Source organism: Elephantulus edwardii, unplaced genomic scaffold (assembly GCF_000299155.1).
Source record: "Elephantulus edwardii isolate Elephantulus edwardi_28Jun2011 unplaced genomic scaffold, EleEdw1.0 scaffold00048, whole genome shotgun sequence".
Classification (NCBI taxonomy): Eukaryota; Metazoa; Chordata; class Mammalia; order Macroscelidea; family Macroscelididae; genus Elephantulus; species Elephantulus edwardii.
In genome coordinates, this window is record NW_006399798.1 from 17738744 (window position 1) to 17751585 (window position 12842).

The window sequence follows — 12842 nt, forward strand, 5'->3', positions numbered from 1 at the left end:
CACCTGCTATTCCGTTTGTGAGACTTTAGAACAAAACAAATGTGTTAGTGGGTGCCTGGGTAGAGATGAAGTGTGTTAACTCTGCGGGGGCATTGGAGACCATATTGGGGTGATGTCCATGTTCTGTTTCTTGATTGGGAGGGTGACTACATGGGTGTGTGTGTTTGCCAAGATTGTATGCTTAAAATCGATGCATGTAGGAGAGCAAAGCAAGCAAGAGAGGAGGAGAGCTCAGGCTTTGTGTGTTTCTGGGCAGTTCAGATGAGGATGAATGTGGCATTGGGATTGGAGACTCATCAATAACCTATATTATGTAGATGACGCAACCATGCTTGCTGAAACTGAGGAGGACCTGAGGCATTTGCTGCAGAAGGTCAAGGCCTGCAGCCTTCAAAATGTATTGAAGCTCAAAAAAAAATTTTAAAAAGTATTGAAGCTCAACATAAAGAAAATAAAGATTTTCATCACTGAGCCAGTTGTCACCACCATGATAGGTGGTAAAGAGATTGAGATTGTTAACAGCTTCAGCTTGATTGGTACCAGCAGCCAAGAAATCAAAAGACAAATTACATTAGGGAAATCTGCTGTCAAGGACCTCCCCAGAATACTGAAGAGTAACAATGTCATTCTGGAGACTGAGGTGCACCAGATCCAAGTCATAGTCTTTGTAGTTACTTGCTATGCATCAGAGAGCTGGACAGTGACCAAGGATGATAGAAGAAGAATTGGTGCCTTTGAGCTGTGGTGCTAGAGAAGAGTATTGAATATACCATGGACTGCTAGAAGAACAAGCAGATTGTTCCTGGCGAGAGTGAAATCAGGCTGCTCTTTGAAGGCAAGGAGAACAGAGTTTAGGGTAATTATGAGTTGCAAGCAACTCAATGGCACATAACAACAACAGGTAGTTCAGAGGAGCTAGCCAACCAGAAGGGAATTCTTGAAGATCCTAGGAGAGAGTGGCTGTAGATGGAAATAGAATAGAAGATGAAAGCATTGTCATTTTATAGAGATTTAACAGGCAGAGTGGGATTGGTTAAACTTGAAGGTTAAAGGGCAGGAAGTTTCAGAGAAATCACTCTGTCCTCTTTTATTTCCCTTGGGTCACAGGAGACAAAGTCATTTGCCAAGAAAAAGGTGCTCTAGGCTATGGTGTGAAGTACTTGCTGTGGGGAATAGGGAAGAGGCCAACCAGGAAGTAGATGTCTCCTAAGGAATCAGGCCCAACTGTCCATAGCTATTCACTTCAGCAACTTGGGTGGAAGAAAGGGAGTTGCTAGATCCTGGGTAGACAGTTGGCAGAGCCTATCTGCTGGGTTATTAGAAGTGATGAGCAAGGGATAGCCATCCTGGACGAATGTAGAAGTGGGAAGGAAATGGACATTTATTTCCTTTGACAAATATATTAAGCACCTACTATACAGTAGGAAGATAAAAGAATTGAAGCCTTTGAGCTGTGATGCGGGAGAAGAGTATTGAATATACCATGGACTGATAGGAGAAGAAGCGGGTTCATCCTGGAGAAGGTGAAACCAGACTGCTCCTTGGAGGCAAGGATTTTGAGGCTTCGTCTGACAATACTGTGGGCATGCTGCAAGGAGAGACCAGTCCTTGGAAAGGGACATCATGCTTGGGAAAGTGGAGGGACAGAGGGACAACACAAGAGAAGGAGAACCAGGATGAGATGGATTGACTCAGTGACTGGGTAATAGGGGTAGGTGTGTTAGAGACAATGAGATTGGCCCAGGATAGAGCAGGGTTTAGGGCTGTTGTATATAGAGTCACTATGAGTCACAAGCCACTCGATGGCACACAACAACAACATATACCAGGAAAGGGAGCACTGGTGGCCTAGTGGTAAGGAGTCATGCTGCTAATGCAAAGGTATGAGGTTCAAATCTACCCACTGCTGCATGGGAGAAAGATGGACAGTCTCTTCTCATGAGATTTGCTGTCTCTGAAAACCTGCTGGAAGGTCAGCAATGAGTCAGTTCCAATTTGATGAGCATATAACAACAATGACAATACACCAGAAACTGTTTTAGATCTGGGATTATAGCAGACCGCAAAGAGAAGGTCCTTCCTCATGGAGCATACAGTGGTTAAAGCTAGACATTAAGTAAGTAAAATGCAGAGTACTTCTGAGAAGATTAATACAGAAGAGAGTTAGAAAATGCTGGGGAGTAGGAGATGATCAGGGAAGACTTGTATGAAATGATGGTGATATTTGACCAAAGGCCTAGGGGAGATGAGAGAATGAACCTTGTGGACAGACGTCTCGGGGAGGAGTATTCCTGACAGAAGGAACAACCAATGCACGTAATCAAGGAACAAGTGGGCTTGGCTCGGATAGAGCGAGGGGAGATGGTAGAAGGTCTTGGGGAGGATGAGCGATGGGAGGGCAGAATGGGATGGGATTTGTAGACTAAGAGCTTCAATCTTTCCTGACTGAGACGTTGTTTGTTGTTATGTGCCGTCGAGTCGCTTGTGACTCATAGCGACCCTATGTACAACAGCCCTAAACTCCGCTCTGTCCTGTGCCAATTTCACTGCCTCTGACACTCCCATCCCAATTACCCCAGTCACTGAATCAATCCACCTCATAGAGGGCCTTCCTCTCCTGCACTGTCCCTCCACCCTCCCAAGCATGATGTCCCTCTCCAAGGACCGGTCTCTCCTCACAACATGTCCAAAGTATGTTAGACGGAGCCTCAGAATCCTTGCCTCCAAGGAGCCACCCGGTTTAACCCTTTCCAGGACAAATCTGTTTGTTTTCCTAGCAGTCCATGGTATTCTCAATACTCTTCTCCAGCACCACAGCTCAAAGGCATCAATTCTCCTTCTATCCTCCTTGGTCATTGTCCAACTCTCTGATGCATAACAAGTGATTGCAAAGACCATGGCTGAGATAGGGAGCCAGGAAAAGATTTTAAGTGTCAGAGAAGCATACCTTGACTTTTATGTCTTTGTAAGGGTCACTCTTGGTGTTCAAGACACTCATTTTACAAGTCTTGACGAATACGTAATCCTTATTTAATTCACAGAGATGCCTCATGAGGTGATGCCATCTTCCCCCACTCCCTTTATTGATGAGGAAATTAAGGCCCAGAGAGATTTAAGTAACTCTGCCAAGGTCACCTAACCGGTCATCAGCAGAGCTAGGATTTTTCCTGATTCCAAAAAAATATACATTGTTGTTATGTGCTGTCGAGTCAAAAGCAACTCATAGCTGACCTTCGGCAGGTTTTAAGAGACTGTAAAATCACACGGGAAGAGATTGACCGTCTTTATCCTGAGGAGGAACTGGTGGATTCGAGCCATCGGCCTTTGGGTTGCCACAGCAATTCCTTACCCTCTAGGCCACCGGAGCTTCCTAAAGACTGCACAGACCAGGACAAAAGGGACGACCTAAAACGGTTCCAGTGATGCGGCTGAGGGAGGACTGGGAGTAGGAAGAATGATGTTAATTCTAAAAATAGTCCACAGGCAAGAGTTGGAGTGTCAGCTCTGTGGATTGAGGCTCAGTTATGTCTGGGAGAATGGGGCACTGCTGACGGGAAAGGGCCATCACAGGTAGACTAGGGTGAAGAGGGCAGGCAAGGCTTTGGACAAGTGCAGGATGAGGTGGAAAGTCAGCGGAGGAGTCTTTTTGGTTTCGAGAAAAGAGCTTGGGAGATAAAGACCTGAAGTCTCCTGCTGTGATTAAAACAGAGATTGATGTGCTCTCTGAGAGAGAACGGGAAGCTATAGGGGAGCCTGGCAATATACTCAGTAATTGGAGAAAGAAGGGACTCTAGAGAGAGGAGAGACTAAGTAGTGTGGGCCCTGGTCACTCAGAGGTGGAGAGAGTAAAGGGATGGGGGCAACCCATAGCATGCGGAATAGTGCAGAGAGGCTGCGCCTGAGAGGGGTTTGGGGCAGCTGTGAGTGATCTGGGCTCACAGGGTCAAGGCCAGGTGGATGTGAGGGAGCAGGAGGGACAGAGCTAGTGGTGCCCATGGACTGAAACGCTAGGCCCCCAGCTCTAGAAAGGAGCAGAAGGATATCACTGGGTGGTGGTACAGTGGTTACCATGCTTGGCTGCTAAGAAAGACTGATGGTTCAAGTCTGCCCAGAGGCACCTCAGAAGAAAGATCTTGTGGTCTCCTTCTGAGAAACCAGACTCTGATGAGTCCGTGGAGCACAGCTGTCACACAGGGCCGCTGTGCGTTGGGCTCGACTCAACGTAAAAAGCCACCCTTGGAAAGGAAAACATTGCTCTTTTTTCCTCATTTGGAGGTGATGTTAAGTGCCATCAGAGTCAGTGGACTCATGGCAGTCCTGTGGACAACAGCGCGAGAGCACTGTCTCGTCCATGCCATCCTTGCCACTGTTGCTGTTTGAACCCACTGTAGCAGCTACATGGTCAGAACATCTGAGTCTTCCTGGTTTGGAGGGAGAGGTGTTTAAGATTTTTACCTGTCTGAACCTGGACTGAGTAAAGATGAGGGAATCTATTTTGAGTCATTTTTGTCTCCGGCTGGAAAGGAGGGTTAGGTGAGCACAGAGCAGCACCAGTGAACGCCCTGTTACCCTGCTCAGTCTAGGTGTTCTGACTGGTTTCTCCAAGGTGGAAGGCTGGGCTGTGTGGGGAATGGGGAGAGCCAGCAGCCCTGATGGGGCTCAGCAAGCAGGCTTGCTTCTTGACCCTTGTTAATCTTGGAGAGATCAAACATGGAGTCTCCTCCCAACCCCTGCAGCTTCTCCTATCTATTACCTTCATCTGCAGTCCTTACCTTTACCTTGAATAATACACCTAGGAAGAAATCCTCTCTTTTTCCTGGAAGTGAAACAGCTTCATAAGATGGACTTTTATCCTTCCCAGTCTCCCTGTATATCGATGGAGATGGCTTGTTGTTTGTAGCAACCTTTGTTTGTAGCTTTACAATGTTTTCTTTTCACAGTCTGAAAATGTTTTTAAAAAGCAAGGACCCTGTCTGCTCGCAGTTCTCATTATTGTGCCAGCATCAATCATGCCTTTTTTGTTGGGCTTCCACTGCTTGTATCCCAGTGTTGCTTAGTTTTTATTTTGTGGCCTCCTAGATACTTTTCTCTTGAACCTTTTTATTAATGCAGATTCCCAGCATACGTAAAGTAGCAATAAAATGACTCCCCACCTCTCATTTCTCAGTTTGAGCAGTTCTCCAGCGCCTGCCATCTCCTGTTTTCTGTCTCACACCGTTTTTTCTCCTTCTTCCCCTGCCCCACCTCCCTCAGCCACCTGCTAAAGAGCATCTCAGGTTCCAGTGATGCCTTAAGGAAAAAAAAGTCATCTGCACAATAGCCGTTGGTTACAGTTAGCACAGCAGCGCCGAGCAGGCCCTGTCAGAGCTGTTTCACCTGGCCATAGGTCGGCAGAAGCTCACTCCAGGTATCTTAATTTACAGAGTACCTGGGCACGACAAGATGTCAGAAGGGTTTGTCCCTTCCAAAGCCTAAAAGATCATGGTTCTTAGACACGATATGGGGTATTCCAGAACCTCCCTGCCTGTGGCAGTGCTCTGCGTCATAACCTCTGTGGTGCAGGGCACATTTTTGGACCTGAGGCGTAAAGTCTGGTGATGAGCCCGTGCCAGCAAGCCTGCACAGTCCTGCCAAGGTAAGCTGAAGAACAGGATTCTGACTCACGTTGACCTCTGAGTCTCCTTTCCGGTGAACTCCTAGAATTTGGCAGTGTCCTCTTCATCCGTCTTTACCTATGATGCCTTTCAGAGTGGCTGAAGCAAGTAAAAAGATGGCGTTGTCCCTGCTGCTTTCTCTGAAAGCCTGATTCTTGCTTTCCAGACTTGTGTGCTGCAGGGCTGCGCTGAGGTAACGGGTGGCAATCGCACCTCGCCTCGCCCGTCCTGGTTGGACGCACGCCATGTGCCTGTCTTTCCTGTCTCTTGCATCAGTCTGTGAGCACTTACTGAGAGGTGACTAATGGGCGCGAAAGCACATGCTCACAGCCTGCCACTTCCTTCTCTGCTTTCTAAAGTGTTTTTGGTTCAGTGAATTGTTTGTTTGCTACCCACAGACCACATACGGTACATGTCCTTCTTCTGTTGTGAACACTGTGTGCTGTCACACGGGGGCTGGGCTGTTAAAGCAAAGCCGACATACAATAAAGCTTGGGAGATTTTCCTTTATCTGAGGATCCCAGTCGACTTGGAGTGCTGGCAGCTGGCTTTTGTCATAAGTGGAGCCTGTGGACCCTGGCCTTCTGAAAACAGCGTGGCAGCGTTTGCTAGCTTGTCCCCAGCTTTGACACAGCGTGGATGCATAGCCACGGGGCTTTGGTTATTGGAAATACCTCGTTACTGTGCAGTCACATACCTGTAGATTTTAAATGTATAGCGCAGGGTTGCTGTGGCAGTGCTCACAAGTACAGGTGTGTGCACGCGCACATGCCCTTGAGCCACACGCCCAGCACTTCTGGTGCCTCCTTTGGATTTGTGTCCAGGAGGACCTAGGGAGGCAGAAATGCTACCACTCTTTTACTGTTGCAAATAGAAAACTGACTTTGAGAAAAAACCCTAACCCTCCCTCCCCCCAGTTTAAAACAGCAATGCCTGCTCTTAGAAAAATTTTGAGAAATGCAGAAAAGAATATTTTCTTTTCCAGCAGAGAGAGTGTCCAGTAAACCGTGTCTTTCCATCTGGTTTCTTCTGTGTGTACTGGAGAATTACCTCCTAGTAAATGAAAACATTTTTATATAATTGCTTTAGTAGTGGTGGGGTTTTTATTTCCTAAGTATAACAGCTCCAAGATTTACTGTTTTCACACTGTATAAACCCTTTTAGAAGCCGTGCTTTTTTGCCAACTGTGCATATAGTACTCATAGAGTATATGAGCTTTGGTGGCCTAGTGGTAAAGAACTGTGCTGCCAGTGTAGATGCATGCGGTTCAGATCTACCAGATGCTTCGCGGGAGAAAGATGAGCTGTCTCCTCTGTGCTATTTAAAAACCCATGGGGGGTGGGGGGAGTCGGTTAACTGTGAGTTGATTCCGACTCCATGGCACTTAACAACAAACACTTTTCTAATGGTGCTGTTAGCATCTTTGTACAAACATCATTTTCTGTATCTTGCCTTATTTTCAAATGAGATTTTATTGAAATAGAATTAATAGAGCCAAAGGAATCTGTGGAAATTACTGCTTGAAGTCTTTAAAATCACTGTATTGCTGCCCCAAAGGGATGTATCCATTCTCATCAATCACAGAATTAATTCATGAGCCATACTTTTACTCTTCCTCTTGGGAAGACTGGTGTCACTCCAGGTATCTAACAAGGTAGTTTAGGTTTTAAAAGTATGTCATGAGTCAAATACTGAGACTGGGATCCACATTTGACACACCTTACCCACTGTGCGCTGTGACTGCCTTTTCACTATCTGCAAGTGTCTCGATAATAGTTCCATTCTGCTCCCAATTCACTGTTTGTTCTCCATCGTTATGAGAACTTATATGAATGTTAGTGCGTGTGTGTACGGGTATGCATTTTCTAAGTACCTTTACTTCTGTTACCCCATAGAGGTCACTGAACTATCAGTCCCCTTGTGACTTGGCCCTGGGAACCTCTAAGAATTGTGTGTTTTAAAGTTTGTCTGATGATGTTTTTGTTGTGTTTTTGCACAGATCCAGTCCTGCAGGTTCCAACACATGTTGAAGAGTAAGTTTTCTCATTTCCTCAGTATTTCCCTGTAAGTAATAATTTTCCTACTGACTCAGTCGATATTTATGAAGTTGACCGCTGGAAGTACATATATGTGTGAGTTTAAGGTATAATGTGGTGAGTGAGCTATGTGAAGTCTTATGGTTGTTGTGATAGGAGCCAGTGAGGGAGGAAGGGGGGGGGTCACTTCTTGAGGGGCAGAGGGGACGACAATATGGAAAAAGCTTATTTTAGATGAAGCATAAGTTGAGCTTTGAAATTAAACTTCCAAAACTTTTCGGAGGGCTCTTGATCTTTGGCTCTGCTCCCTCTTACTGTATTACAGCATGGAGAGAAGACTAGAATGTGTGTGTTAGAGTACAAGTGGGGTGTCACCTTTAGGAGACTCACATCATGGGGTGTCCTTAGTAAAGAAGAAGTTCAGCAGGGGGTTTCTGGGTGACTCTAGAGATAGTGCGGTCCTCGGCAGATGAACTATACTAAGTCAGCTACCACCCGACTGTCTCCAGGCAGAGCCTGTCTTCTGTTGCCTTCAGCTTGAAAATACAAATTCACTGAGCTCTAAAGGTGGCTTTGCTGCACCGGCTTATATACCGTGCCCTGCTAGTAACCGTGCAAGTTCTAGACGGTCGATGTGGACACAGCAGAGTTGCCTCACTAGGTCCTTTTCCCTTGTTCTCTCTCCTCCGAGTGCTTTGACCAGTGAGAAGCTCTCCTATGGTTTTGTGTGGTTTCCCCCTGCATCCCCCGGGATGGCCTGCTTGTCTGTAGCTGAGAGGAGAGAGTGAGCAATCTGTAGCCCTCCAACCTCTTTCACACGCCTCCCCTCTACAACTGCCCATGGCTTTGACACTTTGTCCCACACCCTGGGCTGTAATTTATCATTGATATCTATTTCTTACTTTCTAGGCCTGCTTTCCTCCCAGATCCCAATGATGGCAGCCTGTATACACTTGGGGGCAAGAATAATGAAGGCCTCACGGTAGGTGTGTTTAGCTGCCTTGCCTGTTCTGGAGGGTCTAAGCCAGCAGTCCTCAGTGGTGTCCACACATGGAGGCCATTTGGGAAATGAGGAAAAAAAAATTCTGGAGATTCTGACTAGGGAGTCTAGAGAGAAGGGCTTGGGCTCCAGTATCTTTTCAAAGCTTTCTAGATGAGCTTTCAGATAATGAGCTAGAGTTCAGAAACACTGATTGAGACTGTGAGGTCCTTGTGGCCCAGCCAGTGTGCTGGAACATGCTTTCACACCCCCTCTAGTAACAGGGTTCACTGTGACCAGTGAGTCTCGGGGAAGGTGGTAGAGGGACATTTGAAATATGTCTCATTGGGAGGGAGGCATGTGACCTTCCACCATCACCTTCAAGTGAGAACCTTCATGCAAAAGTCCCATAATTCCCAACTGAAATAACTTGAAATAACCTCTAAAATATTCATCCGGTCTCAGAGGTCACCATTTAATTACCCTAGATTGTGAGGATTTTTAAACTTCTCAGATAAGAGAGTTAGATTGACATTTAAGGTTGCTTGCTTATGACAGAGGTGACAGTACAGAGGGGATGGATAGATGTCTCAAGCTGGTTTAAGTGGGAATAGTGGGAGTCAGCTCATCAACACCTCACAACAACTATCCCTCCTGGCTTGTATGTGCTCACAAAAAGCATGCCCTAGACTGCATTGCAGTGCTAGCTAGAATAACTAGAAAGTGGAAGCTCCCCAGACGCCTAGCAGCAGCAGAATTGGTGCATAAATTCTGGCATGGTCCTACAATAGAATACAGCAGTGCAAACCAGCAGTCCACAGCTGTCACGGGCAGCACAGGTGAATCTTCCAAAGGCCACTTTAAGCCAAAGCCAACAAAACAGCGACACACTGAATGATTCCTTTATATAAAGTTCAGAAAACAGGAAAAACTGGTCTATGCTATTTCAGAGTCAAGACAATGGCTAGTCTGGGAGATTCCGAGGGAAAGGGGGCTTTTGGAGTGCTAGGAATGTTTTATTTCTTCATCTGGAAATGGATTATGTATGGTCTTCTAATTGTGTACTGTGCTTCATTCAGCAGAAAATTGTAAAATCTCCAAGGGCTTCTGATTTGCATAATGCTGGAATCATTAATCTAGGATGTAAAAGGCTTATGGACTCTAGCTTGGGTGATTTTTAGAAATACTTGTGTCCAAAAGAAATGGGGGAAGAAGGGCAAGTTTCTGCAGAACTCTCTGGCCTTCCCTTGGTATATCTCTTTATCATCTTTATCTCGTTATCTCTCTCCTTGGTTTCTCTCCAAATCATTGTTTTTTAAGAAACCAGCTGAAATCCATTGCCATTGAGTCATTGCAGCTCATAGAGACCTTGTGACAGTAGAAGTCCCCACAAGGTTTCCCAAACCGTAATCTACAGCAGTAGACCCCCACAGCTTTGCCCCAGGAGGTGGCCGGTGGGTTTGAATTGCAGACCTCACAGTTAGTAGCCAAATGATTAACCACTACACCACCAGGACTCCTTTATATTACCATGGTCTCCATTTTTCCAGCACTTTGAGTTTGCCAGGTGTTGTTTAATGTCTTAGCTGCTCTCTGGGATAATCTGCTGATTGCTGTCAAGTCGGAACCTCGTGTCATTGATCTTCATTGTGTTTCTAAGGCTGTAAATCGCACAGGGAAGGGTGGCTTTCTTTCCCCAAGAAGCCACTTGTGGATTTGAACAACAGAAAGGCATAGCCTTTGAGTTAGCGTGCAACCCCCTGTGCCACCAGAGAGAGCTCTCTAGACTATGAGGACTGTTCCCATATTACCAAAAAACAAACAAAAAAACCACAAAAAAAACAAACAACAAACTGCTGCTGTTAACTCTATTTTGACTCCCCAGAAACACCCCCCTACAGGTTGCCAAGGCTATAAAGTCTTTCTGGGAGGAGATGGATTTGAACTCCTCCCCTTTCAGATAGCAGACCCACGCCCAAGGACAAAGCTGTAGGTGCCGCAGTTAGGAGCCTAGGAGATGGTGAAGATGGTGTGGGATAGGACAGGACTCAGATCTGTCATTCATAGTGTTGCTGTTGAGTCACACTCAACTCGATGGCACGTAACATAACAACACAACAAACTTCCAAAGGGTGGAGCATTTGGTTTGATCCCACTCAGAGGTGCCTCAGAAGAAAGGCTTGGTGACCTGTCGAAACATCGCAGCCATGAAGACCCTATGGAACACGGTTGTATCCTGCACACATGAGGTCACCATGGGTCACACCTGACTCAGTGGCAACTGTTGTCACCTCGCCTCATCCCCGAGGAAATCCTCTTCTCCTGCATACCTTCTTAATCAGGAGTTTAGCACCTCTGGAAAAAGCGTACTTCCCAAGGTAGGCTTTGCATGGAGAGACCCCTCACAGTGCTCTGCAGAGACCCTGGGACTCGAGACCAGCAGACTGGCAGCTGCCTCCCAGTTCTCAGAAACTGTGGTTCTCAGCCACATTACGGCTGTTCCTGGTTCTCTGTGGCATTTTCCTATTCTAAGGCTTAGTTTGAATGCTGCGATGGTAGGGAGAGCCACATTATTGACTTTTTTCTTTTCAAGTCCTGTTTATCAAAGCTCGAGAAAAACCTTCTCTTTCTCAGAAAAAAAGGTGACAGTGTGGTAGAAGCCTGGAGTTTCGACAGAAGCAGATGTCTGCAGAAGCGTTTCAAGAACCCAGAATGTTCCAAAAATAACACATACTGAAACGGGCATTAACCAAAAGAACCAGTCAGATGTCAGCTGTAGACGCAGGATAATCGTTTATGATGAAATGCAGTTGAAACATTTCTATTCCTTGAGTTTCTCTTCCTGACACTTAACCATAGCTTCCTTCTTAATACCAGAAGGCTCAGCTTTCTTGTTTTTTAATAAAGAATGATTTACTTGAAGAAAACAGCACAATTTCTCTTCCATCTCAGACTCCTTTGTTGTCTTGTGTAATGATTTCTCTTTTCCCTCCAAGTCTAAGTGAGTTATGGGATTGCTTATCTTCAGAGTTAAGCCCACGTTTCACGCCCTTTCTGCAAAGTATTGCCTCTGTACCTAGGCTAACCATCTCTGAGTCAGTTTTCCAAGACTGGACAACTCTCTCCCAACCTGAGAATTTTGAGGATTGTGTAACTCTTTATGTAACTTTTCAAGAAAGACTTGTATTGCCCCTGAAACTCTTGTGGGCAGAAGACCTTCATAGGGCCACCCCCTCGTGTTAAAGATGCTAGGGGTTCTAGAACTCTGGGTCCTGGACAGTGTGGGCATCCGGGACACCTCCTTCTCTTTGGCTTCCAGTTAGGACAACTCCCACCCATAGTGCTTCTCTCTTTAGCAAAACTGAATAACAGATAGCCCAGCAAAATTATAATATTGCACAAGATTCGGTTAACTTCTTTTTCTTTTTCTTTTCCCTCTAAAGAAACTTCCCTTTACCATCCCAGAGTTGGTGCAGGCCTCCCCATGCAGGAGTTCGGATGGAATTCTCTACATGGGTAAGCATTTGATTTTCAGCACCCACACTCTTATCTTTGAGGATCAGTCCAGGTGGCTGTGAAGAGGTGAAGAGGTGTGTTCACTCCCCTCCCGGGTCCGCCCTTCTGGGAAGCCGCTTCCTTGCCTGGGCCGTGCTGTGGACGCCAGGATCAGCTGACCAATTAAGAGAGGGTCCTCCCCCCTTGGGAGCTGAATTGACACCATTAATAGAGTTACTCATTTAACAAGCTTTTAGCTGCTGTGTTGACCTACCCTAGTGATTTGAAGATTGCAACATACCCAGGAGCAATTGGATGAAATTTAAAGTGAGTACAGGCCTCTGAGCCATTGGAAAGCCGGGCTCTGCCTATTAAAAACAGAGCTTGCCTCGCATTTCCTGCTATCAGAATTTTTGATAAAAACAGCACTTAGCAGCTTGCCTAGATAAGCTGCCTCCATACCTGCTAGGGTCACATCTTTACTGCATCAGATCACCTGTTTTTCTTTGCCATTGTTGCTGCCGAAATGTCAATAGAAATGCATTTGTAACACAAAGGAGATCTGTCTTTATCTTGAAATTGTAGTAGTAATCATACCCTGTATTTATATAGCAGCTTGCTTTCTGAGGAACTGAAAGTGCTTATTGCTATTCATACCTTGAGAGCTGAAAATGTGTA

The 12842-nt window shown here is 45.9% G+C and overlaps 1 protein-coding gene across 1 annotated transcript in view; it reads left to right on the forward strand.

Annotated features, from left to right (window-relative positions):
• ERN1 (endoplasmic reticulum to nucleus signaling 1) overlaps positions 1-12842 on the forward strand; it is a 64011-nt gene that overhangs the window by 20585 nt on the left and 30584 nt on the right. The window contains exons 2-4 of the mRNA XM_006886281.1: positions 7654-7687; positions 8600-8672; positions 12113-12185. Of these exons, the coding sequence (XP_006886343.1) occupies positions 12182-12185 (4 nt within the window). The 5' untranslated portion in view covers positions 7654-7687; positions 8600-8672; positions 12113-12181. The remainder of the gene's footprint in view (positions 1-7653; positions 7688-8599; positions 8673-12112; positions 12186-12842) is intronic.